The following is a 27,857-nucleotide window of genomic DNA, read 5'->3' on the forward strand; positions in this document are numbered from 1 at the left end:
CCCGTCAATCCGGTATACTGAAATATAAGTCTGTTTCATTCAAATATAGGTACAGTGAGATATACTATGAGTTGAAGTACACTTTTTCATTTCTTAATTTAAAACGTCATACTCAATTAATATAATCCACTAATAAACTTTGTATTAATAATAATTCTATATTTACACGATTTAAAGTAGCGATAAGAACAGTGAAACTAACATTCGTATATTAGAAAAAGAAACGCAACGTGTTTGTATGAAAAAACGTGTATCTTAACTTTATAGACTTGACGTATAATTTAAGTTTAAAAAAAAAAACACGCGCCCATAAAATTATACACCCTTAAAGCGCACGCATGCGTCTAATAATGTGTATTACATGTATTAAACGTATATTATGCATACAAACCATGAATTAGTTTGAAAAAAAACCTGTAGAAACGTCATACTGTAATGCACGTGTTTTATTCTACCGTATTATTGAAAGTTGAAGTATAAAAGATGCGAATCAGTGTATATATATATATAAAACTGTATTAGTCTGCATTTTCGTCACGTGACGCACGTATAATACACACATCCTGTAGCAGAAGACGTATATCGCGTGCGACTCCGAAATGTGCAAACAGTTCCTCAAATCTCCGCCGTTGTCGCTCTCTCTCTCGCCGGCGTGCTCTCGCAGCAGAAGAGCGACACACGTTCAGTCGAGTGGGTGTTCGCGCGCGAGCCTCACCCAAAGTTTGTACATAATACATATACAACCATCGAAGAAAAAAAAAAAAAAAAAAAAAAAAAAAAATCAAAGAGCCCACACGCCAGGGGTGCAGGTGCATACTCTGCACGCATAAGCCAAGGGAAGCTCGCCCGTCTCTCCATCGTCGCGGGGGTGGCGTGTGCGCGTGGCCCTCCCCCTATCCCGCGCGCGCGCGTGTGTGTGTAAGTGTATGTTCACCGCTGTTTTTAATAATTTTTGTGAGTGGGTGCTTGCGTGCAAAAGTATACTTATTTGTTGTGCCTGAGTGTATATACATTATATTTTACCAAACGCTGGTGTCCGGTCGACGCACACTCGTGCACGCAATAAAAATATTGTATGTGATACAGTGATTGTTCTAATTGTTACATTTCCAAAGGGGGTATATAGGGACGAAGTCGGCGAGTGTCGAGTAAACAACAACAACAACAACAACAACAACAAGCAAGTTGGGCGTGCGTGAAAATTAGTGAGACAAGGTGCAAGTTGGTTGATATTGTTGGTCGTGGTGCGTATTATGGCGCAGCATGGCTCGTCGCCGGTGCTGCTGCTACAATTGTCCTCCCGGTCGTCGGTCGCCAATAGCTGGTACAGCCAGCTCCTGTCACTGTCGCTGCTCGCGTTGGCGGCCAGCGGTGCCGGTGTGGTGCCTCCCGTCCATCACGCGTCGGCTCGGCTGCTGGGGAGCACGGGACTGCTGGAGGTGAGAGGGGCCGGCCTCGGGGATCCTGCTCTCGGCGGGAGTCGCGTCACCTGGACCTATGACCTGGACTGTGACAGGGAGGAGGGCTCGTTGGTGCTCGTCGAGGTGACGCCGGACGCCGACGGGGCTGTTTATCGGGTCGAGCGGACGAGCGATGCCAAGGGGTACGAGGGCGCGCAGATTTGCCTCGACGGCCGGCCCACCGGGGTTTTTGTTAGGACGGACAACGAGGGCGAAGGGAGAAAGTGAGTTTTTTTTGTTTTTTTTTTGTTCACCCTCTGGTGATGTCAATCTGGGGTACTTGTGTGGGAGTTGTGTGGTGTTTTCATGCTTGTGACTTCGTTTGGATGCACGCTGAGCTTTCATTTTTTTTTTTAATTTGCGAATCATTACCAAAGACGGATCTGTCGAAGATTTTTTTCATTTACACCAAAGGATGCATTGACATGTGTATTATTGTTTTTATATGACTTACCTACGTACCAAAGTGTAAAGAAAAATAAATGATTACTACAGAGTACACACGTGACACGTGCGTTGTTTATTATATTTTTGCAATGTATATACTTGATTATTGAAAGAAGATTGAATATAAAAGAGGAATATGTTAATATCTTCTCTCGACAATGTAAATTTCAAATCTTCCGACTGGGGGATACAATTATACTGTAGATTTTTAAACACACGTAATTGAGTTGCCCGTTTTTTTTTTTCATTAAATTCCCTAATGCTCTACAAAAGTTTTTCTAAAAAAAAAGGGGCACTTTTTTCTCTTCCAAAAAGTCCATTGCCAAATACCGTGTTATATAAATAGCGACAGAAATTGTTTGAAAAAGTATCCTCAAACGTCCAATGTACACCTACATTTGTATGTATATATATATGTATACATGTGTGTGTGTGAGGCGCACAGTACTGGCGATGATTACGTATACGAAACTTTCACTTATCAGTGTATCTGAGACGAAGAGAGAAAGAGAGAGATATTGAATTCGCGACACATTCCCGGACGATGACGATCGGATTGTATTACCCACTTACCACCTATACAGTCGCGAGAGACACAAAATAATACAGTGAACCATTCTCTTTTATTCTTACAAATTCCACCACTCGAAGTAGTAAAACAATGATAGTTTCGTGAGATTATTGTCGCTCTTTCTCTGCACACGTATCAAAAGTAATGAGAGGTAATATCCGAGGCTATATACTTTCTGGCAAAAAAAAGAGGGAAGATAAAATAATAACAGCCTGCAAGTCGACCCCACAGTTGTTGAGAGCCTTACACTGTGGCGATTGTACATTAGACTGGTACTTGTTACTATCCGGCTTTCCCTGAAAGTAAAAAAAAAAAAATTCATTGCAAGTTGTATATCGCTGGAGAAAATGGGGCATAGGTACATATATTATATTATAAGATAAGAGGGCGGTGGACGAAAATTCCCCCTGCGTCAATTGGTAAAGTGCGCGCGTGTACTATACTACATGCTCGGATTAAGTGGCGCGCCGATTTCATTAGATTATGAGCGACAAGAGGGACGCGAGTCATTCATCACTGGATTATCTAATAAAAAACGATTGAAACTCTTTCTTTTTTTTTTTTTTTTTCTGTAATGAATTAATGTGTCGGCGTGTACCCTTCTGATGTATCTATACGACTTTTATTGTACACGGTTAATTGTGTCTAGGCACGCGCGCGACGAAATTCATATGTTATATTGTTGCGCTGGCCTTGGTTTAGGTATACGCTTCTTTTTTTATTTTTTTTATTTATAGCAGACACGTTATGGGAAAAAAATTGGGTGGATTGTTTTTTTTTTTTTTTTTTTTCACAAGAATAAAATTTGTCTGGATACCTTTTTTTCACGTAAATAGTCTTGACACACGTTAGAAAATGCCAATCGATCCGGGAACACGCGTCATCCGGAAGGGAGGATAAAAATGATAAACAATTACAAGTGATGGTGATGATGTGCTCTGAGATAATGTGCCAAGTGCAAAATCCTCGGTGAGCAAGATAAAGTCGTGTAAGAGCGCGGTGAAACAGAAAAAACTGTGTTGGTGTTGTTTGGTTATTAAAAAAAAAATTATTCAATGATATTTATTGTAAGGGTGTTATTATTTTATTAAAAATTAAATAATAGTGTTTTTTTGCTGCTCTTACATTGTTAAGTTATGATTAACAAAATGAGTTTTGGGTTATAAATAATATGAATCAGGGAGTATACTTGATGTGAATGAAGGGAAATCCCACACGAAAAAAAAGTACGTCGGATTTTATTTTTTCTTCTTTGGTCGTGATTATAAACGCGGGGAGAGATCTAGGTGTTTACGTAGTCATACACACATACTTATCATTTTCAAACAAGCAGTAGAGGATGTATATTTATAGCAGACTTTATTTTAAACTCACCCAAGTGTTTTCCCAAACTCTTTTTCTATACACTGATTTTAAGAAATAAATAATGTGTTCCAAAATTTGAAATAGCTCAATTCATTTTTTATTTTTTACCTTTTTTTAAGTAACAACAGCTTAAAGTGTTTTTTTTTTTTTTTTTTTTTTTTTTTTTTGTTAGTAAGCTTACTCAGAGCCTATGTATAGCATTACTGATTTTAATTTTGCCAATGGTAATATTAAAAAATATTATTTATTGCATGTAAAAGTATCAAGTTTTCGTGTATACATTAAACAGTGTCTGGAGAATCATCAAAATTCATTCCAGCTCTGATCCTCGCATTGATTTGTTATTGTCGGAAACTAAGAGCCCCACAAAGTTGAAAAATCAAGCCATTCCAAATCTAGCTAAATCATGTAATTTCTCTTAACGAATCAAAAAAGTTTTATGCTAGAAAAGTTATTATTATACATTTGCCAGTTAAACAATTTAAATTGTTTTAGCTTCTCTCACGCTACGTATTGAGAATTGAAAAACTGTGGGAGTTGCATTTTTTTAAGGATCAAAATTTATGAATACGAAAACGAAGCTTTACGCCAATAATGTTTTGCCAGATTTTTTTTAAATACACCAGTTCACACAAAAATTAAAACATTAAAAATATTTATTACGTACAAAATTTAATGTTTACATAAAGTACTTTGTATTAAAACAAGCTGCAAGAGAGGAAAAATTGTATTCAGTTTCAAGTTTGATTATTAGCATTTATTTTTAAAAAAGCAGGGTAGAAGTAGTACAAAGATTATTTCAAATTGTATAGTAAAAAAAAAAAAAATATGGCTCTATTTTAATTCTCTCGAGTGATCGGCGTGCCCTCGTCACCGGATATATTATGCTTTCGACTCCAGGAGTGGCGATTGAGGTGGCGATCGTTTCTCAGACATTTTATGCCCTCACGTAAACGGCACACCCTCGTCATCGGTTTTACCTCAACCTGACCACGCCATTGAAGAGCCAAAAAAAAAAAAAAAAACATATTTACTTCCCAATGAAAGATTACTCACCACTACGTAATTTTAAAAGATATTTACAAAAAAAAAGGAACTACAATAAAGCTGAGAGACTATACATAAGCAATTATACTTGAAAAAAAATTTAACTTGAAATTCAATATGTTAAAAAAAATTATTTTAATATATCCCGCATGTGCGCAGTAGAACCGAGGAAGATGGTCCGAAAATGAATACGGTTGAAAATAGTAGGGGAGAGAGGAAGAGACCAAAAGTGTAGTATATAGACACGTGACTGCGGGAAGAAGCGTGCTTATAAATTCAGAAATAGAACATTATGGCCTAAATCTTTAAGCTCGTGGCTTCGGACTCCCCGAGAGAGAAAGTACTACGTGCACGATCGTAATTTATTCGCATTCATCAACAGTACTTGCTTTATTCGTGTATCAGTGGTATCAGGAAAGAGGGAATAGATTTTTTTTTTGTTATTATTTTGGGACAAGTGGATCATTACGGGTCATGAATATTTTTTTCCTTTGGGGATTGCTCAGAATTTTGGGCTCGTAAATATACAGAAGGACAAACATAATATAGCTCGTTTTTTTGTTTCTTTCGGAAAAAAAATATTAAGGATTATTTTTGTACAATTATATTCATTAGACGTTTTTTGAAATAATTGGATTTTTTTTATTTCCCTCTGTTTTGATGGAAAAAAAATTCTAAAATTTGTTCTGGTAAGGCCAAATTATTGTACGAATTATAAATGGCACTGTGAGATTTATTTATTTGTTAAAATTAATAGTTGCATTGTATCATGAAAAAATATTATTCGGCTCAATAATAAATTATACAAGTCAAATTTGTTTCTTTTGACATGAATGAAGTTTGCATTACCATTTCTACCTCTTTTGCTTGACATTTTCGTTATCAAATATTACATTAACATTTTTACTTCCACATTAAAAATTTTTATCACTCGATACGTTTAAAAACGTTTGTAACTTAAATGTATTATAAGTATTAGTATTATTTTCCAATATTGTTACATACTTTTTAAATGACATATTTCACTCATCGTTTTCGTTTCCATTAGCTATTAACTAATTTTCTTTCAGACACGAACAGTAGACAGAGTGTCATTGATATATTTGCTGACAAAGTTCGTTTTTGAATAAAAATTGTATTGTTAAAGCACAAGCACTAAGAAACATTTCCTTCTACTCTACATTATTTCATAATTTAAACATGTTTGTACACAAAAATAATTATAATAATCGTTCCTTTATATGTTAAAACTGTTGAAAAATGCTATTGGATTTTTTTATAATTGTTATTTTTGAGTTCTTTGAGCTTACACTATTTAAATTGTATGTGATTTTTCTAAAGACAAGTAGTTAAAATCTTACACTTGCTTCATAATTCTTATTTATATAACTAATTCTATCATATTCCTTTTTTCTCATATACTTCTAGTTTATTCAAATTTTAAATCATTAAAAAAAATACTGTTACAGTAGTTGATTTAGGTAAAAATGTGTTTGAATTTTTTTAGTACTATTAATTTATATAAATACGAAATAAAATTGAAGGTACTCCATTTCAAGCAAATCATCCATATCCGACATAAATTCTCGTAATTCTGTTTGTTAGAACCGATTAAGGTCTTTTTCAAGTGAGCCAATCGTTAGTTTCATTCGAATCGAATCAATTAAATGCCCATTTGGCTTTGTTACTAGGCTCAAAAGATAGAAGCTATTTCAAACGAACTGAAATTAATTGACCGCCAAATAAATACGATACGCAATGCCATGACCAAAACTCATTCACGAATTCCGTGTGATAAATAATACACCTTCATTTTTCGTGGTATACGAGAATTTTATGTTTTAGTACAGTATCAATATATTTATATATATACATATGTGTGTTTGTATGTATGTATGTATAAGTAACCATAGCAAAACGACCTGAGCTCCGTATTTGGTGATAATTAAATAAATTAATGGATATCAAACTTACCCGCCATGTTATATTCAAACAAAGAATCTAATTAAAAAAATAATTAAACATACAGAGCTAACTCTATAAAATATTGTAAATTTTGAAGAAAAAAAAACATGTTTTGATGAAAGAAAAAAAATTAAAAAATATCGAATCAAATTCACGCTTTCGCGAAATTTTTTTTGCAACAAAAGAGCGCCCAAAGTCTCAAGTGTATACGCTTACACACAAAACACCGCTATAGACAAAAGCACAAACACGTTTTTGCGTATATGTATACACACGGCATCGATGACTCATCGATCGGTAAACCCCTCGGCGGTGTATATATAGACAATCCTTTTGGTTTTTCTCACGCATACATACAAGAATACATCCGCACATACCCAAACTTATATAAGTACGTATAAATATATCGAAGCAAGTGTAAAGTGACTAAAGACACACGCACACGCAAACGGCTGTGTTTTTCCCTCCAGGAATCAATAATATACGTCGAGAGAGAGAGAGAGACCAGCGCCACCCTTATTACACCCTCGCTTGGGTTTACCCTCTTTTTTTTTTCTAAACCATAACACGCTCCCACAAAGCCAAAGAATCAATCACGGCGAGGCGAAATTTCGCCTCTGTATATCTGTGTCTTTCCATCTCTTTTTCGGGCGCGTGCTCGTCGAGCTGTTGTTCACCTTGAACGTATAGAAAAACTTTCCTCTCCCCCTCGGCTGTTTCGGTATATTTAGGGGACTCGGGTTTCTTTTTCGGCCCATGGGCGCGTGTGTGCTACCTATATTCTCTCTCGAGGATTTTTTTTTTTTTTTTTTTGCTTTGGCTGTTTGCTCGGTGTTTACCAGAACCCGTTTTTCAAGGGGCCGATGGTTACTGTCTTCGCATCGTAGTTTTTTTTTTTTTTTATCGTTTTGATGAGGGAGTCGGCTCGGGCGATTTTTTCTTCTTCTTATTTTTAACCAGGTAACTATTGGATTTTGGGATGGTCGATTACATCAGGTTACATAATAGAAGGAAATACTATTAGGTGGTTGCGATTTTTCGAATAAATTGTTTGAAGACGCTTTCGAAATACGCGAAAAAAAAAAGAGTTGCAGTTGATAAATTAACAAATGTTTCATTGATTCGTGTGATAAATTATTATTGAGCAATATTTAAGTTTTAAACTGTAAAACTCTATGCCATTGCAGTAAAAATATATGATTTATTAAGAGGCGTTGAAAATTTAATGAAAATAAATTTTTTATGACGTCGATAAATTAAACTAATTTACAGTAAATGTGTTGAGACTTGAGTTCTTACATATCTTTTTTTATAAATCCACGAATATAAAAACTATGATTATTTTTTGGATTTATACTTCGATGTTATTAGCAGTATACCTATAATTATTGTTATTGGCAGTACCAATGATTTTATGAATAAAATTTTTTATGTACTTAAGTTTACGTATTTAAATGTGTATTTTATCGTTAAATATTTTGAAAATCATTAAATTATAATCAGTAAATACTTTTCATGGGTTAAGTTTTTGTGTTATTTTCATGAATTTAATTATTTGCATTACTTTTCTTTCAAAGTTAATTCTTCACAATTGTTTCGTCTCTCAATTTACTGAAATGCTTCATACTAATAATATTATAATTTACATTAATATTCTTAGTTCTTCAATTATTTACTCGAGGAAAAACATACAATGACAAGAATTTCCATATTTCTAATAATGTATACCTTTAAGAAGGTCCGATAGAACATTCACGGGAAAAAGCATATTTTTATCGTAATTGTTAGTACTAAAGGATTTTCGAAAGGATTTTTAATTAAACGTGAAAAATAACAAATATTCTAATTTTTTTCCGAACTGTAGTAATGGCGACGGAGCGTAAAAAAAGTTGTACGGCATTTCCACTCTAACAAGCTTACGTACTTATTCTAAGAATCTGTAAAAGATTTGAGTGCCACGAAAAACAACATTACGTAAAGCGGAAATCAAGCAAATGCCTTCCAATTACAGATGTAGTTTAAATTAATGAAAAAAAAAAAAATTAAAAATAAATAATATAATCCGATTACACACGTACAAGACCCCAGCGAATGAAAAACTATTGTGACTAAAAACAATAAACTCTGAGTTAACAGTGTTTACACATTAGACAGGGACAAAGTATGGACAAACAAAGAAAATAAAGAAGCAAATGTATATAGTTATCCATCGAGCGGATTTCCTTTCTTAGTGCCGATACCCCAGGAATTTTCGAGGGAATTTTTACCAATGCGAATGACTCGACAATCCCGGACAGTAGGTAGGACATGTATATACATTAATGTGTGTATATATTTTAAAGAAATCAATAATGTGTAATATACGCGTGTACACACACACTTACTGTTATACATTCATGCTATGTATATGCGTATAGGCGCGGGTGAATAAGAGGATCGTGTGTGTGTGTGTGTGTGTGTGTGTTCCTCTCGGCGTACCCTTGGCGCAGGTTTGACCGTGAATATGTGCAGAGAAGAGTAAAAAAAGGAAGGGCACGACCTTCGGTCTCATCCCCGAACCTTGACCTGTTCACCCGGATCTCTCTCTCTCTCTCTCTCTCTCTGTCGTTCTAGCTTTCTGTCCCCTTTTTTCACTCTCCCAATTTAATGCTTTTGGTGTGCAGTGGATATCCCCTTTTTTTCCTACGCACGTGTCTTGCATTTCATTCATGTACCTACGTGGATAATATTTGGGTACAATTAATGCAGTTGGCAATTTTTTTTAATCAAATCCATTTTTTGCCAATTCGATGATATTTATATCCAATGAAATTAAATCTTTAAAAATGGTGGCGACAAGTTTTACGTATACGTGTGAGCTAAATATTAATTTTCTCTAAATAACGGTCGTTTATTAAAACATACATTTTTTCGAAAATTGCATAATTAAATAAATGAGTGTAATTTAATGTTAAATATTATTATAAATTAACTAGATCATCTAAAATAATTAAAAATAATTTTTTACTACTTTAACGTGATCGCACCTAAATTTTAAGTGTATTTAAAAATTCAGAAATCAATTTTTTAAGCAATAATAATTAAAAAATATAATTTTTTGCAGGTAAATTTATCGTATGTTATGAGTCAGAGTACATAGATAAATTTTCGTAATAAATTTTTTAATTTTTTTATAAGCAAACATTTTAAATTTAAATAAAAATTTTTGTAATTTTATCATTTGTACAGAAAACAAATCACTGAAAGAGCTTTTTCTGCCAAAGAAAATATATATGATACCAATTGAAAATTCTACAAGTGACATAACTGTACTTCAATCGTTACATCATAAAGATTGAATTATGCATGTATTATCGATATATCAGTATGACATTTTCCGCTTCGGTTTATGAGAGTCACTTACTATGCATTCGTGCCTTCTTTTTCATGTCATTTTTTATTGTAGCTCGAGAGATTTATTTATTATTTTTTTTTTTTTTCGATGCATGTATTTACTCTTTTTTGTTAGTGCTACTTTCAATTGTTAACTACTTATTCGAGTACATTTTTATAAAGTTAATCTGTTAATTTTTGATCAAATGGATATAGTCAGACCTAATACTGTACAATAGTTATCCAAAACATCCACTTCCATGTATAAGAAAAAAAAAAAGAGAAAGAATGACTACGTAAAAATAAACAAACACGTGAAAGTTGATGATAAGCTCAACTCTTGAAAACACACGAAGCTCGAGAATTTTGTTTAGCAGACACGAAACATCTTATGCTAAACTGAAATGAGCCAGATTGAAGATTTTCTAACCGCGCGCTCTTCCTGTTTTAGCCGGGCTAATTATAATTTTAACTTAATCTGTCTTTGCGTTCCAAATCATATATACCCTCGTGGCGCAGGTTCAATTTTCGCAACCAATCACATCTTTACAACATATCAGTGCATTTTAGTTTTTTTTAAAACAATTTTACAACAATATACCTTGTTGTAGTATATAATGAAATTACAAACTTTTAAATCCTTCAAAGTTAAAAATGTATTTTTTAATATATACAATGTCTTATATTATTATTATGAGTAGTGCACTTATTTCTCCTACGTTTTTTTTGTTTAACCATAACATATTATAACCTTAATTTATTGTTGTACAATACGTGGTAAAGCAACATATTATGTATGCAATCAGTCGAAAAATAATACATTTGTATTATCACAAAAAATTAGTCAAGCATTTGAAATACATTGTCGCATGCCCAGAAATCACGTGTTGCAATAATGCACGTGTGTTACAACAACTTTGCTGCATTATTATGCAACGCGTCGTCAATCCAGTGAACACACCACGCGACGGGGTCGGCGTCCTCTGCCCGAGTAAAACGTGAAATATATTCACGTTGCCTGTAACTCGTATACCTATATATACACCTCGTGCATGTTTATTCCTCTAATTTGCAGCTACGCATTTGTAAGTTAGGAGAGAACAGGAATTTCCCACTTTATTATTTTCTCTAATTACAAACATTTTCTTTTTCGAGTTAAAAGTTATAGAAGCGTGAGATCACGCTGGATCATGATGCCATCCGTAAATTTGTTACAATTATCATATTCTAACTTTAAATAAAAACATGACTATTTAATGTAATGTAGTTGAAAATAAAAGTTTTATTCGTAAACTGAATGTTAAAGCATCTTTTTACTATGAATAACCTCTTGTTTTAGATAATGAATACATTTGATACAATATCTTCGCATATAGCTATGTATCACGTTAAAAATTAGCCGACTCATGCCAATTATTACTGAATTGACATTTGCTTTGATTTAAAATTTTGAATTGATGCAATCTCCGTTTATGGCCGATTGATTTTTCTCAAATGCACTCGCATAAGTAGTATGAATCGATCGGCTTTAACTGTACAAAGCCTAGTGTGTGTTCATTAAAAGAGTGGTATTACCATACAATTTTTAATTATTAATTAAGCTACTTGATAACATTTCATAACAAATGGGTTACGCGTTACGAAATAATGTTGCTTAATACGTTTAAAAAAATATTATTTTCCTACGTTTACTGCATAAATATATATTGATAACAATTATTAAAAATTCTTTTAAATATTGCAAACATTTTTTAGCTTTGTTTCGATAATGACATTTTATTTTTTTTATCAAACAGTTACAAAACTATCTAGTTAAATGTTGAAAAATTTAAATGTATGAAAAGCTGATTGCAACTATTCATGTAAAAAAAAAAAAAACAGATAAACACCCACAATATTTAAAATCACCCTTTTTTACGCCTAACCCTTCAAATATCTAATTAGTGAGCAATTATTCAAATAACAGCCATATAAGTTATTGAAAATCAAAATAAAGCAAAAAGTAAAAATAGGGTTTATGTAGTATTTTTTTAAATTATTGATAGCAAACTGATGCAGCATTGCAAATTGGATAAAACAACTTTTTTTTTTTCTTAACATGAGTTAAGTATCTTTATTGAATTGTACAGTGCTGACTTGTTACCAAAGATTTATGCATTTTTTTCAACTTTTATCAATGACTCATGTGCCAGTACCCCCAATATGCTATTTATCCTGTATGGTTACACTATGTTGTTTAACTTAAAAAAAATATACACCCAACGATATTTAAAATATCATATAAAAATCAGTGTAACTAACTCTGATTGTTAATACCTATTGTCCTAGTAGTTGATTCAAATGTATTGATAAAATTAACAAACTATTATTTGTGTGAACGTGTTATTTAATGATAAAATTTTAATCCATAACTACACTGAGGAAAAAAAATAAAAAAAATTATAGAGAAATTTTAGCAAAAATTACCATTTTGCACAATAAATCGAATTCCAGCTGGAAAAAAGCAAAAAGTCATCGTTTTGAACAGTTTTTGTTTGATCAATTAAAATTATGGTTCGAAAAGTAAAAGTAATTCCGGCATCTTCCAAAATAATTCTAGCACAGTGAATTTTTACTGTTTCAACCATAATTCCAACTATTCAATACTGTTAAAACAATAATCTTTACTGTCAAAAATGATAATTTTTCCTTTTTTACCACTTTTATATCCGATTTACCGTGCAGAATGGTAATTTTTGCTAGAATTTCTCTTAGAATTTTCATAATAATTTTTTTCCTCTCAGTGCATGTATGAAAAATAAATAGGTATTAAAAAAACAGAATCCTGCCAATCGCAAACTCCGATTCTTGATGCATCATCAATGTAATTGTCATCCATATGCGCACTAGAGCTACCTTTGTTTACCTGAATTTCTCCCGCAGGACGCGCCAGCGGCGCGCGTACGACGACAACGTCGCCAAGCATCCACCACGTGACCTCCAAATCGAGGGTCTGCTGGTGGAAACCGCCAGCAAGTTGCACCACGACGACGATGGCACGCCGCAAATTTTGGCCGGGCGCGACGCAACCGTGCGGATCTTTGGTGTGGGGATCACCAACCGGACGGTGATCGCGTTCAACGACCAGTCGGGAAAACGAGGCGACATCTGCGACAAAATCAAGTCGGGCGAGTATCGAGTGAGTGTGATTTTTTCTTTTTTTTTTTTTTTTTTAAAGGCAATCTTTTTTTCTATTGGGTAACGATGCGCTGATTATGGGCGTGCATGTATTTTTAGGATTTTTGGTATCATTTATCAGCAAAACATTATAGTGTTGTAAATTTAATTTAATTTGGCTGAAAAAAATTTTAGAGTCATACTAAAATCAGTAAAATTTTAATTATTAAAATAAGTTAACTGCGATAAAATAACAAATGGGATTGGTATTTTTTAATGAGATTAATAAACCTAGTATTTAAAAAAAAAATCCAATATCAAGTAGATTTTTGTACCTCATAGCTTATGTGTGTAACTCGGTGCACTTGACAGATCAACTAAATGTTTAAGTGTATTAATAACTCGGAAATATTTAGATTAAATCCTTTTTTTTTATTTTTATCAAAACAATCCATGTATAAAATCTTACTTTCAATTCGATGACCCTAGCGTAGTATTCCTTATGGCCTGATTTTTAGTGAAGTGACGTCACATCATGGGCGTGCAAGAGGGACAACAAATAATGTGACGTCACAATGTATATAAAATAATACTCATGTCTCTCTTGCACTCCTATTATGTGCCGTCAATTTATTAAAAAATCCGGCTACAATATAGAATACGCTTATTATATCGAAGTTTCAATCAAGAAGTGAACGCTATCTATTTTAATAAGACAAAATCGGCATCTATGACATCACACGTTATGATATTCAGAATCAATAGGTAACGTACATTTATTGCTTTGAAAGAACAATAAAAAAATCGAGAGTCTACAAAAACTGTTTATTTATTTTTTTTTGTAACAAATTTAAGATATATTCATGCAAATGTGGGCATACGAACTTAGCACAGCTGTGTATTTTCTCACATTTGTTCAAATTTGATAAAGAAAATTGTGTCCAATGTCATTTACGCCGTATCAGAGCAAGGTCGTTGTCTCTTGTGGTTAATCACCGTTTAGGCCTTGGCTATACTTACTTTAATGTGTTATTAAAATTTAATGGTATAATGCTTTTGTAACCTTTTTTTTAGTATTTTCATATAATCATATGTGGGTTATTTGATGAAAACCGCGATATTCCACGATATAATAATAAATTATTTCGAGTCGGAGCTTTTGTGGTGTAAACCAATTTTTCTCTAAATACATTTTTTAGATGAAGTCGAAACAATTTTGGCGTTGCTGTAAGATGCAAAAAAAAAACAGGAAAAAATGTCACTACGTAATGCGAAAAATTTCATGGGCTTATAGCACCTATGTGCACTGACTTTATACATTTTTTCCTCCGATTATCTGAAAGTCTGAGATATCAAGCATTATTTCATACAGTTTAAAATGATAAAAAAAATTTTTTTAAAGATACGAGACTTTTAAGCTGAAACCGACGTTTGACACTTTTGAAGTACGCGAGATAAATGATTGAATTAAAGTAATCAATTCTGGAACACTTGAAATGGACCATTTTGTGTTATGAAGTTAACGAAAATACCATACATTTTTTGCAACCCGAAAATAATCACAAATATGCAGCGCATTAAATGGAAAAAGTAATGAAAATAGTCATAAATACCGAATTTCGAAAGTATTATTTTACGATTGTAAATATCGCAGTTTTTCTGATAAGACCCATATTCAAAATCAACCAGACTAATCGATTTTCGGGACATGATTATAAAATACTATGATTTTAGTTTTATGACAATTTTGTATACTATACACTTAAATAATTTTTAAACTTTGTTATTAAAAAAAAAAAAAAAATCTGAAAATTTTTTTTCAACTGTAATCAATTATCGCTGTTCGTCTATATCTTATCGGAATTACTAGAAACCCATTAAACACCGTGTAAACGGACCGCGAAAAAAAATTGCACCCACTCCGTAAAAATCATTATCAGAACGTCATTACACATTCGTATTTCCGTTACAACTGACACGAATAGACGAAAGATAAAGAAAAAAAAAAAACAGAAAAAAAATAGTAAAAGAAATCTATAATTTTTTTTGGGGTATGAACAATCGGTTGATGTATAGCGTATGACTTTATCCGTCCACAGGTGAGAGACGTCGAGAGAGACATAACGGCCGTGGCCAATATATCTCTTCCTCTGGGCTCGCCGTTCTTCATATGCGCGGCGCAGCTGAACCTCGACGGTGTCCGGGACGACCTGTTCCGTCACCAAGGCCCGGAGAGATACAAAACTGTAAGTTCCGCTATTTTTCTATTTTTTCTGTGTTTTTATCTTACCAAAAATTACCACAGGCTTGGGCACAACTATTTTGTATGTTTTTAAAATTTTTTTCATCAAAAATATAACGCAATATGTTTCAAAGGACATGACGACATTCTTTTCAATTTTTTTTTCCTTTTTAGTTGAAAAATTATTAAATTTATTAATTATAAACGTAACTTTTCAAGTTTAAACATTTTCTTCTTTTCTTAAACAGTGCTCAATTGGAATGACTTTTAATAAATTTCAATAGCAATTGTTTGGTTGAAAAATTAAATATTCCTTACAATCCCGATGGCGAGTCTATTGAAAAAGTACTTTTGCCCAAGTCTGATTATTTCGTAAATATGAATAAATGAAAAAAAAAAAAAAAAGGAAAAAAAAATTATTTATAAGAGATTAACCCCAAGAAGCAGCCGGCACACGACATATTATATATGAAAATACCCGTGAACTTTTAGATACATACGTATAAAAGTTTACTTCCTTTGTGGCTCAGCATCGTGATCATTTTGACGTGCCTGTCCTTCTCCGCCCTATTCTCGGGCCTCAACCTCGGCCTGATGGCGATCGACAGAACGGAGCTCAAGATCCTCTGCAACACCGGTACAGAGAAAGTAAAGCCGCCCATAATACCATCATCACACACGTGATATTGCGAGAAAACAATTTTCGTTCTCCTTTTTGTTTATTGATTCAAAACGAGAATTGTTTTTTCAATGTTATCATCGCGCACGTGCGTCGTCAGTTACCACTAATCGAAATTTGCCTGGTGTTTCAAGGAAAAACAATACGCGCGTACCATATCCCCGGTGCGCAACCACGGCAATTACCTGCTCTGCTCGATTCTCTTCTCCAACGTGCTGGTCAACTCGATATTCACGATCATCCTCGAGGAGCTGACCTCAGGGGCTGTTGCCGTCTTCTGCTCGACCCTCGCGATCGTCATTATCGGTGAAATATCGCCGCAGGTACAATCGTGCCAGAAAAAGAAAAAAAACCATACCGATCTCGCATCCGATACTTACCGATCTATGATTTTTTTTTTTGTTTTTTCGCAGGCCATTTGCAGCAGACACGGTCTGTGCATCGGCGCCAAGACCATATACGTCACCAAAATGACGATGCTGATCACGTTCCCGCTGAGCTACCCGATCAGCAAGATACTGGACTTTTGTCTGGGCGAGGAGATCGGTAACGTTTACAACCGCGAGCGGCTCAAGGAGCTCGTTAAGGTGAGTTCCTATGTGTTTTTATAGTGGCGGAGAAATGGCTTTTCAAACGCTGATGTTTTTGTTGTTGTCGAACTGTGTGTTTGCCTCGTATGAGGTCACCGGAGATAAAAAGTATCTGTTGTTGGATGCGGAGTGGAGCATCGGCACCGATTTTGCCACTTTTACATATTCGTAATTTTATAAATCGAAGTATCGAGCGAGAAAAAAAAAATACACGAAAATTACAGGCGATTCAAGGAAATGAGTGCCATTTTCCAACTATTCTACCGAGTAAACCGCACATAATTTGTATTTTCCGTTTCGAATACTCTGTTTCGCAATTTTCTTTCATCCAAGCGTTCTGGGAACGATTTGCGTTTATGGAGAAGAAAAAACAACATTATGATTATACAATATCAAATTGAATTCTTGGAATCGAAACTTTACTTCGTAGCGATGAAAAATATTTGTCCACTTTTTATTTTCCCTTCCCAAGATAAGGTACACGTTTTTCCCAACCAAGACTCCATCCGAAAACGTAACTCGAGATAAAAACATTATTATTAAAACACAACGAAAAATATACACTTCCCGTATCTCGACGAGCCAAACCCTCCAGACATAATACCCGAGCGTCACGCGATATATTTTAGCATACACAATGAGAAAGACAGAGCTATATGGGGGAGCAAACAAAGTACAAACACGCATCAGCGATTCACGCACCAATGGTGCCCGCCATCCAGCGATTCTCAAATCGACCTGTGATAAGACCTACACGCCTACGATATAATATGTGAGTTTTATGCAAATTTGAAGAAAAAAAATCGAAAAATAGTTGCAAAAGCATCGATTACCTTTTTTTCCTCATAATTACACGTGCGTCCGTAGTATTCGTGTCACCGAGCGAGCGAGAGTTTATTGAACCAAACGATCCTTTTTTTTTCAAAGATCGCATGTACGCCGGTTCCATAAGTAATTCGTGTGCCGATTTCTTGCCTGACGCGTCTCAACGACGATCGGCATCGCAATTTTGCGTAAACTTTCTTTTTTTTTTTTTTTTTTTTTATTATCTAGCCACATCAGCAGTAGTAAACGTCCGTGGAGTGAAAAAAAAGATCTGTGACCCGCATCTTAACGTAAAGACGTCATTGCACAAATCGCAATTATAAGTTTGCATCAGCCAACACATGAGGGTTGTTGTTAATTACAGTTAATCAATTTTACGGAAGAAAAATTATTTTTTTTTTTTTTTTTAGGTCACTACGGGGTACAACGATTTGGAAAAAGACGAGGTCGACATAATTGCAGGTGCCCTGGAGCTTCGCAAAAAAACAGTCGCCGACATAATGACACACATCGACGACGTTTACATGCTCGACCACAACAGAATCTTGGATTTCGAAACTGTCTCCGAAATCATGTCATCTGGTGTGTACTTCAACTATTTTCTTTTTCATTTCTACGTGCCATGTATTTCGTATAAATCGAGTCAATCCCCTTAAACAGTTGTACTTATCATAATCATTGATGGATTTAGAAAAAAAGGGAGTCACGCTCTCCGACCCGTGAATTGCGATTACGCGTAAAACAAAACGAGCCATCGAATCCCTCGTATGGTGGATTTATGACACGGTGAAGTTGAATGGTTGTATTTTTAGGCTACTCGCGCATCCCTGTATACGAAGGCACTCGCACCAACATCGTGACGATAATGTACATCAAGGACCTGGCGCTCTGCGATCCCGACGACAACATGCCCCTGAAGACTCACTGTCAGTTCTACCAGAACCCCTGCAACTTTGTCTTCGAGGACGTCACGCTGGACGTCATATTCAAGCAATTCAAGGAAGGTCCGTATATACTTTCGCACGAAATCTTATTGAATGTGTATCTTCTTGAGCTTCCCAGTTTCGAAGATTAGATAAACCGCGTGTGTCGATTGTATTGGGCGTAACGCGCGTCCCGGGATAAGGCGATAAGAATTCGATACATTGATTTCACTAGAAACGCCGATAAACGAAATAATAATAATAATAATAATAATAATAATAATAATAATAATAACGTACGTATACGCGCGTGTGTGTGCGTGTGTGCAATGTAGGGCACAAGGGGCACATGGCGTTCGTTCAGCGCGTCAACAGCGAAGGCGAGGGCGATCCGTTTTACGAAGTGATAGGCCTCGTCACGCTGGAGGATGTCATCGAGGAGCTCATTCAAGCCGAGATCGTCGACGAGACGGACGTTTTGAGTGAGTGTATATACATACATACATACACATAATACTCTCGCTCTCTTTTCTCCCTGACCGATAAGAATTGGTCAAGCGCGAAACTTACATATGTAATCTTATCGGGGCGTCGTTTTAACGTTGCAGCTGATAACAGGACCAAGCGAAAGCGCCAGGCTCGAACCAAGGTGCCGGACTTTACGGTCTTTGCGGAGAAAAAGGAGAACCAGCTCATCCACATATCACCGCAGTTGACTCTCGCCATGTTCCAGTACTTGTCGACCAGTGAGTTGAAAAAGTTGTTTTTTCTCTACCTCCTCCCCTGTTCGTTGTACTGTTCTGCTTTATCAGCTGTTGTTAAGTTTATTTTTTTGTAGAATATTATTTTGTTTGGTCGCAAAATAAAGTTACACATAGGATCGTTCAAAATAATAATAATAATAATAATAACGTGCTATTGTGTTTCAAAACAGGCGTCGATGCCTTCAAGCAGGACGTGATATCCGAGACGATTTTACGGCGTCTCCTCAAGCAAGATATCATCTGTCACATAAAAGTGAAATCGCGCGAAAAAGCGCGGGGGGATCCAACGACCGTGATTTATCAGCAAGGAAAGCCGGCCGATTACTTCGTACTCGTTCTCGAGGGTAGAGTCGAAGTGATGGTCGGTAAGGAAAACCTCACGTTCGAGAGCGGGCCTTTCTCCTACTTTGGCACCCAAGCTTTGGCCGCGAATGTTGGCGTTGGTGAGATATTTTAATTATTTCTCTCTTGTTGTTCAGTCGAATCCTAATTTTTTGTAAAAGTTACATACGAGAGTTCTGGCATATCCACAAATTTTAGCCGAAATCTTTCAGTAAAATATTCTTTTCTTAAATAAATAAGATTTTTGTTTCCACTAAGTCATTTCATTCATATTTTGGTAATGAATGAACAATAAAAGTCCAAACGATTTAAGGAGCTAGACATCTTTTTGTGTGTCGGTAAAACAGGCACGTGGAATTTACTAGTTTTTAATGCAACTTGTTCAAAATTACGGTAACAATAGAAATTCTCTAAGAAATGAACCATGTACGGACCAAGTTATATCTCACGAAAGTATATTTTACAATATTATTCATCATTGAGACTAGCTAACGACGCCTATTTAATTTGCGAGTCGATAAAACAGACAAGGAAAATTCTGTAATTTTTTTTATTATGACTTCCAAAGAAATTCTCTCAAAGTGACAAATGTCTGAAATAAAATACATTCCACGGTATGGTCTAATAATAACTCCGCTTGAATAACAACAAACTGACTCAATGAACATTCGAGACCGAGTTCGAGTGACAAAATCAAAAACACTTTCCCCGTTAAGTATCGCTCGACACCGCATCTCCTTACTCTCGTATAAAATGACGCAAATATGACCCTTTCCTTATCAATTGTCGAAAGCAAGCAACCACATGACAGTAACATTTGCCATTCCAGCGGCAGCGTCGATGGTCACCGAGTCGCCGACGAACCCGAATCCCCAAACCCTGGGCAGCATACAGTCGGTCAACCTTGATGCCATGCTGCGCCACACCTTCGTGCCGGACTACACGGTTCGAGCCATCACCGAGATCTTTTACGTGAAAATCAAGAGGTCCATGTATTTGGCGGCCAAGCGCGCCACTTTGCTCGAGCGCAGCAGCCAAAAGGACTCGACGGCCGTCAGTCAGGACCAGTTCGACGATGAGGTGGAAAAGGTGAGCCTCACGCGGAGTCTGGTGTCGCTTTAAAAAAAAAAAAAAAAAAAAAAACAGAGTACCCCTTTTTCTCACTCGTATATATACTCTCTCGCATTATGCACTCTTATCACTGTCCTGTTGTTGTTATTTTTTGTTTCTTGTTTTTTTTTTTGTTCTGTTTATTTTTAGTTCATGCGCGTGAAATTTTTTGTGTGTGACTGAATCGTTCACTGCCGAGGACACAGAGAGAAAGAGTCTGTACATCCGCCATCGCTTGTAGCCAATACTTGATTGATTAGTCGTTCCACCCGTTGTTTTTACTTTTTCTTTTGAATTGTATTATTAGCCATTATGTATCCAATTAGTTTTATTGCACATGCCTATAGTTGTGTTGGCAGAAGAACAATTTATGTTAACGCTTGTTGCTCTTGTGCGTTTTATTAAAAGTAGTGATTAAAATTTTGTTTTGGAGATGGGTGAAATCATACCACGTAATTTAAAAAAAAAAAAAATCCACACACACTAGTTTGAAGACGTTGACTAGTTAGTATATTTTTTGGTAGGTAACTACATTACCAATACCTTCAATACAATGAATTGAGCGTAACAGAATATTAATCTAATGTGTGCTTTGTAAAGGGATTTTAACGAATTTTAATGTTTTAATCGGTTGTAAAAAGTATCATAACATGGGCGAAACTTTGCAAGATTACTCCTTGAATAGTTTTTTTAGCAGTTTTGTTGACATGTATTATTTTTATCATAGTTTTTAATGAAGATTCGGCAGCCGTTCCATGAAAGCCCATGTTAACACGGTTTTTTATCTCGTCATTTCTCAATATTGTTACACACGTTAAAAAAATATTAGTAAAATCAAAATAATCTAAATATCACTATTCTCAACTTTCATAAAATTCTGTTATTATTTTATATAAGTAGGCAACGTTCTTAAAAAATAATCACGTTGCAAGGGGGTGTGGTACTTGACTCGCAACATGAAAATCTATCTTACCGACACAACGTCTTAATTAGGATTAATTTTATTGAATTGTAGAGCCGTTCGATCAAAATTTTATACGTTATCTGATTAAGTTTTAAGTAAAAATTATAAAGTATCCTAAACAATTTTTAGATCTGAAAAATTGATTGTGTCGGCAAAGTAGATTTCTGTCTATAATAAGGTAAAGGCGCTCCTGCGAGTACAATCAAAGTAAAAAATAAAATAAAATGTAGAATAAAGTGTGCAAAATAATAACGAAATGTCGTAATTGTCTATTATTATTTAAAACAAAGAGTAATAAGTTTAACTTTGGTACAACAAACCAATGAGAAATTAAACGCTGCTTGACCATAATATACAAGGCAAGGCAGACGGTAAACTCTGACTAGCTGTGCCGATCATGATGGTTTTCGTTTGTGTTAATTGTTGAACATCAATAATAGACCCATTTTGAAAAAGTATAACTTGATCCTTTTCGCAAAAGTTAATTAATTAACATTATTATTAAAATTTTAAATTATTTAAAAAACTCGCGCATTATTTCTTCAATGACAAAAATGACTTCCTTTCATGCACACGATAAAGAGTTAATCGATTTTTGCCAGAATACTTATCTAGCTATTTTTTCCACAGCCACTAATAATATTTCGATGTACCGTTTGAAAGCTCAAGATTTTATTGACGTAACAACAACTTCCTTAATTTAGTTTAGTAAATTACAAGGTTCCCAAAAATGTTATCTTTTCGTCTGTGTAAAACATCTCAACTTTGAGATGAAATACTTAAGAATTTTGGAAGATTATAGGGAGGGAGGGTAAACAAGTATTTCGTAGAAATAAAAAAAGTCACAGCCGGTGAAGTTTTTCCACTGGAACCCCTTTGAGACTCACCTTTAAGTAAACTTATTAAATTGTTTTATTTTCCGAACGTTATAGTGCTCTTTTTTGTTCAATTTTAATTTATGACTTAATTTCTTGATAACTTTAATTATTTTAAACAGTCGGCTATCGTAAATACGAATATTCTAGATTTTGAGAATTTGAAACCATATATTTTCATGTTATCTAGAAAATTGTTTGTTTTGCAAATTTAAATCACGAATTTATCCTCCATATTTCAATAAATTAAAAAATAATAACCCTTTTCCGAGCGATTATTCATCATTTTTTCATAGATCAGTTAATTATTAAAATGCCATACCTATGATACAATTAATGAAAATAATTTTTTTGTTAAGATAAATTTATATTTGATAAGTTGATCATTCAACCCCAAACATACTCAAAGAAATTTTTCAAATACTAGATTAAAAAAAAGAGTGTAATTACCGCCCATCTCTGAAAAATAAATTTGCGAAAATTGGTAAATAAAAAAAAAAACAAAAAAGAAATTCGTAATCTCACTAATCCAAAGATGATTTTTACGTTTACAAAAGAATATTAAATGCGATTTTTTGTTAAATTAAGTTTTTCTACACGATATTTTCCACTTGAGAAAAGCATGCACATGCTTTACAAAACACTGACTTACCGACAATATAACGTGCCGCTGATGAGAATTTATTTTTATTTATGTATGAATAATTGATCTTAATAAACGTATTTTTATTCACTTGAGAGTATAATTTACTTGCAATCCTCAAAAAAATCGACCACTAAAACATCATGCTTTTAGTTATTGTAATAGATCATTTTTCATCAATAACTTTTAATGTTTTCAAAAAACAAAATATATATATATATATATTTATATATACACATTTTTTTCAACATTTAGTCTAGTTTCAAATCACATTTTATCAACTTTTCTATAGCGTGCCTTTATATTCTAACACAAATTCAATTAAAAAAAAAAAAAATTTAACCTCATAACATTGCTTTTCATAGTTTATAAACATTAAAATGCTTTGTGATGGAATAAAAATTAAATTTGTCAAATTGTGGATTAATCTATTGGTGGATTGTTTTTTCACGCAGGACATATTCTTGATGGTAAGACATTATTTAAATAGAATCAATTATTCATGCCCATATACGATGCAATTGACAATTTTCGCCATTCATGTGTAACCCCTCATTTTAAAGTTGTGCCATCAATTAGTGATATATACGTATGTTAAACACACAATGGGTAAGATATCAAAACAATTATAAATTTTTGTGTGTGAAAATCGAAAATATTTAACATGTATGTGTACTTGACGTAATAATTTTTATTCTTTATTATTTTTCTTCACCATTCGATCTTAACAACTAATTTATTTACTGTTCGTAGTATACTAATAACATTTAACAACCACACAAAAATACAATCCGTTCATATATTAACTTGACACAAACTCATGCTCATACACAATAATTTTTAACTCTTGCCTTAGATTTTTTTCTTTTTATTATTTTCCAATCGTAAAATTAATCCAAAAAAAATTAAAAAAAAAAGAAATTCAATTTTCTCCCCACGATGCTTACAGCTGCTCCATTCCTTGGACGAGGACGAGCACAGCACGCCAGAATCTCCAGTTTTGCCCAAGGACCGGGAGCTCAATGATCTAAGAAAGGACAATCCACCGATCCAGCCGTCGCCTCTGCGACACTCGTCGTTGCCCGCTGTTAGTTTACCCGTGAGCGCCAGTCCCAGCACCAGCTCTAAATTCGTATCAATCGGTGGACCGAACGGACAGCTGAAAAACTCACCCATCAAGGTTTTTTTTTTTTTATTTAAAAAATGTTTCAAAAAGTATATATCTTCTTCATGGTTTCTTTTTTTTTTTTTTTTTATTTTGAACATTTTTTAAAAGTTATATGTCTTCTACATAGTTTTTTTTTTAATTTTTAAGATTTTTTAAAAAGTGTATATCTTTTACACGGGTTTTTCTGTTTTTTCTATTTTTTTTATTTTTTATTTTTTTTTATTTTGAAGGTTTTTCGAAAAGTATATATCTTCTAAGTAGTTTTTTTTGTAATTTTGAAGATGTTTCAAAAGTATATTTCTTTTACATGGTTTTTTTTTTTTTTTTTTTTTTTTTACTGAATTTGCAGATCCAACCGCCAAAGAACTCACAAGAGAACGAGGAGGAGAGAATCGAGATGGACGGACTGACCGAGGGTGCAAAGCTACTGTCCACAGGTAGCAAAAAATCTGTCGAAGACAACGAAAGAACGATCCTGATGAACAATCAGGAAAATTCCTCTTAACACTTGCCGAACGGCCGCCAACCGGCAGCCGGCGCGAACGAGCTGCGCTCCACTGGACAGCGAGCGTTTGCGTGAGAGGTGTGCGATTTTACCGATACACATATGTGTAAGCTCTAGGTATCCTAAAAGAGCTGATAAGTACTTAATGAAAAACGAGTCGTCGCCATCGGAGCTTGGAAGCCGTAATACGTGTGTGCAGTTTAGTATGTGGAAAAAAAACTCGAATGGCCTTTTGCTGAGCATTTTAGCGCTATAGATAAAAACCCTCGTTTTGTCCCGTATACGGCATCCATCGTCCTGCTTTACCGACGTTTCAGCTTTTTTACTTTTGTAGAACAAAAGGGAATGTCGGTCTTGCCCACGATTCAAGCCCAGTCAGAATTTTTGCCACTTACATATATTTTATCTATATTTCTGACTCGTTTAAATTTTTTTTTCTTTTCTTTTTCATGTTAACGTGATTTTGTATTTTTTTGTCTTTTTTGCGAATCGATCAAACTTAGAACGCACTGATACATTGCATTTTTTTGTAGATTTACGTGCATGTCATCTATGATATTCATAGATAAAGTTAGTAATATTTAGTTTTTATATACATGCGTTTAATGATTGAATAACAACATTTTTGATCTAACACTAATCATAATACCAATGTACAGTTTAAAAGTTGAAATGTTGGTAAATAATTCTAGTGAGTAAGGCTTGAAAATCTCACTGTGATATCCATTTCTCAAAAATCTTTGTTGAAAGAAACAACAAAAAAATGTTTAGCTGATAGTTGAATGACTGAGCGATGTAATTTGGAACACAAGTATCTAAAATTCAATTATTTTTGTTTTTATCCACTTTTAGTGATATACAATACATCCACAATTCTTTTATACATTCCCTTACTTCTTAAAAAACAAAAAAAACATTTCCGTAGCATTTTATATGTCATTTACGTTTTTTTTTTTCACTTATTAGCCTCGCTCAGTCTTTAACTAGCTTTTAAAGTAGTTTTACCCTCTTTTTTTTTAAGACCATAAAACATCGGTTGACTTTTAGGAAAAATGCGAATCCCCGCTTTTAGTTCGATTCGCATGTATCGAAATCGCATTCGATACATGCAATTTCTATCGATTACTCGACAACTTGTAGCTAGCTAGGATACATATGAGTAAAATAAAGTATTATTTTTCTAGTATGTCCTTATAAACCCCCTAGAAGTCTTGCATCCGACCTATTGTTAAGTAAATTAGCAAGTACATACATCTTTAGAAACTTATTAGACCAATTATACTTTATACTTCTTTAGTGATGACAACCAGTTCTCGAGAAATCGATAAGATATCGCATGTATCGAATGTCTCGATTGAACGCGCAGTATGAGTAGAATCACAAGGTAAAACTTACACATAAATACTGAGAGTACAGAGTATGGTAAAAAAAGATGTATCATGGAATAGTGTGGGTACATTAATCAACTCCTTTTTTTTTAATAAATAATATTAATTTGGACAAAAGTATATAAAAGTTTCCAAAGTTTTAGGAAACAGCGTGATTCACCGCAGTTTTGAAATACTTACAATAACTTCAAAGGTATATGTAAGTACTTCTCTCACATCAGGGCCAATGTGAACGAAATTTTGGCCAATATTCTATATACATGACAATATATTTCCAAGTTTAAATGTTTTTGTAAATGCATTGATTTCTGGTAGAACTACTCATTACACCCTTAATAAGTTAATGCGTGTAAGGAATATATACATAGCATATACATAGCAACGAAAGCCATTCGAGGCGCACAGCATGTAAATAATGTGTTGTGCGAAGTTTTAATAAAACTCACGGGTCATGAGTTGTATAAATTCAATATTGCCATTTATAAGTAAATAAGCGATCGCAATGCAACACTTTGAGATTACTTCGACTTTCGAGGGAGCGGACGTGTTATACGAGCCAAAATTAAAACTATGTGGCGTTTGAGCGCGTCGAGCCAGACTGATTTACTCGTGTATCTTCCTATTTAACATTATTTTTTTCCTTTTGTGTTCTGGTTTTTTTATAATTTTTTTTTTTTTTGCTGTTTGCTCAAAATACTCGAAATTTCATTAGACTTTTTTCTTTCTTTTGATCAGCAATGAAGCTTAGAACAAATTAATGAAAAAAAGATTAATTTTTTGCGATAATTAACGTAGAATTAAGTTGATTAATATAAAACTACATTTCCAATGTAATATTTTGCAATACTCTCTTAAATTCTAAACTTTAAGATACGCTGGAAAAATAATTTCGATTTTCTAAAAGATATGCCAATAATATGGAAAAAAAAGTTTTAATTTCTAAGAATTTACAATAAAGAAAATGGGTTTACTTCTTTCTTTTCTTAAAAAATTGAGTCCAAGTAAAACCTAAAGATACGTTGTACTACAACCAAGGCTGAGACAAAAGCGAGTGTAATTGAACAATAATTAACCCACGTGACTTTGTTAAATCAAAGTTATTAAATAATTTCTTCAAGTAAAGTGTTTCTTGAGCAATATATTGAGCTCCTCTTATGGACTCAATTTTGTTGTACTCACTTGCTCCTCTGCGTTTTATATTTTATCGCTTGAGTGACGATTGGTCCGATCTACGTTTCCTCTCGAGTTCAAGAAGGTCCATGCGTATATTATATGGGAAGTTTCTAAAGTTGTTATAAATTTTCATTAAATGGATTATATCATTTTTTTTACTGAATTTCCTCATGGACTTTTTTGTTAATCGAAACTGTTATACCTTCCAAAGTATAATTTTTTTATGAATGTATAACAGTATGCTTTTAATTTTATTTTTTTCAAAATACTTAAAAATAATCTA

At 34.0% G+C, this 27,857-nt stretch overlaps 1 protein-coding gene across 3 annotated transcripts; it reads left to right on the top strand.

Annotated features, from left to right (window-relative positions):
- The first annotated feature begins 747 nt into the window (after positions 1-747).
- Positions 748-27,796, top strand: uex (metal transporter uex). Of its 3 annotated transcripts, XM_089597721.1 has the most exons (15): positions 748-1,684; positions 13,150-13,405; positions 15,483-15,629; positions 16,118-16,273; positions 16,439-16,627; positions 16,718-16,891; positions 18,130-18,301; positions 18,532-18,723; positions 18,978-19,124; positions 19,251-19,388; positions 19,577-19,849; positions 20,578-20,837; positions 23,796-23,810; positions 24,290-24,520; positions 24,858-27,796. In XM_089597721.1, the coding sequence occupies exons 1-15, from the start codon at positions 1,254-1,256 to the stop codon at positions 25,011-25,013; spliced, it is 2,937 nt and encodes a 978-aa protein (XP_089453847.1). In that variant the 5' UTR covers positions 748-1,253; the 3' UTR covers positions 25,014-27,796. The 3 variants fall into 3 exon arrangements, with proteins under 3 accessions (XP_089453847.1, XP_089453849.1, XP_089453850.1); XM_089597723.1 differs by lacking the exon at positions 23,796-23,810; XM_089597724.1 differs by lacking the exons at positions 23,796-23,810; positions 24,290-24,520; positions 24,858-27,796 and adding an exon at positions 21,009-23,430.
- The last annotated feature ends 61 nt before the right edge of the window (positions 27,797-27,857 follow it).

The sequence above is a fragment of the Copidosoma floridanum genome, unplaced genomic scaffold (assembly GCF_036245765.1).
Source record: "Copidosoma floridanum isolate Cflo_tuat_1 unplaced genomic scaffold, Cflo_Japanese_pri ptg000035l, whole genome shotgun sequence".
In the NCBI taxonomy this organism is placed as follows: domain Eukaryota; kingdom Metazoa; phylum Arthropoda; class Insecta; order Hymenoptera; family Encyrtidae; genus Copidosoma; species Copidosoma floridanum.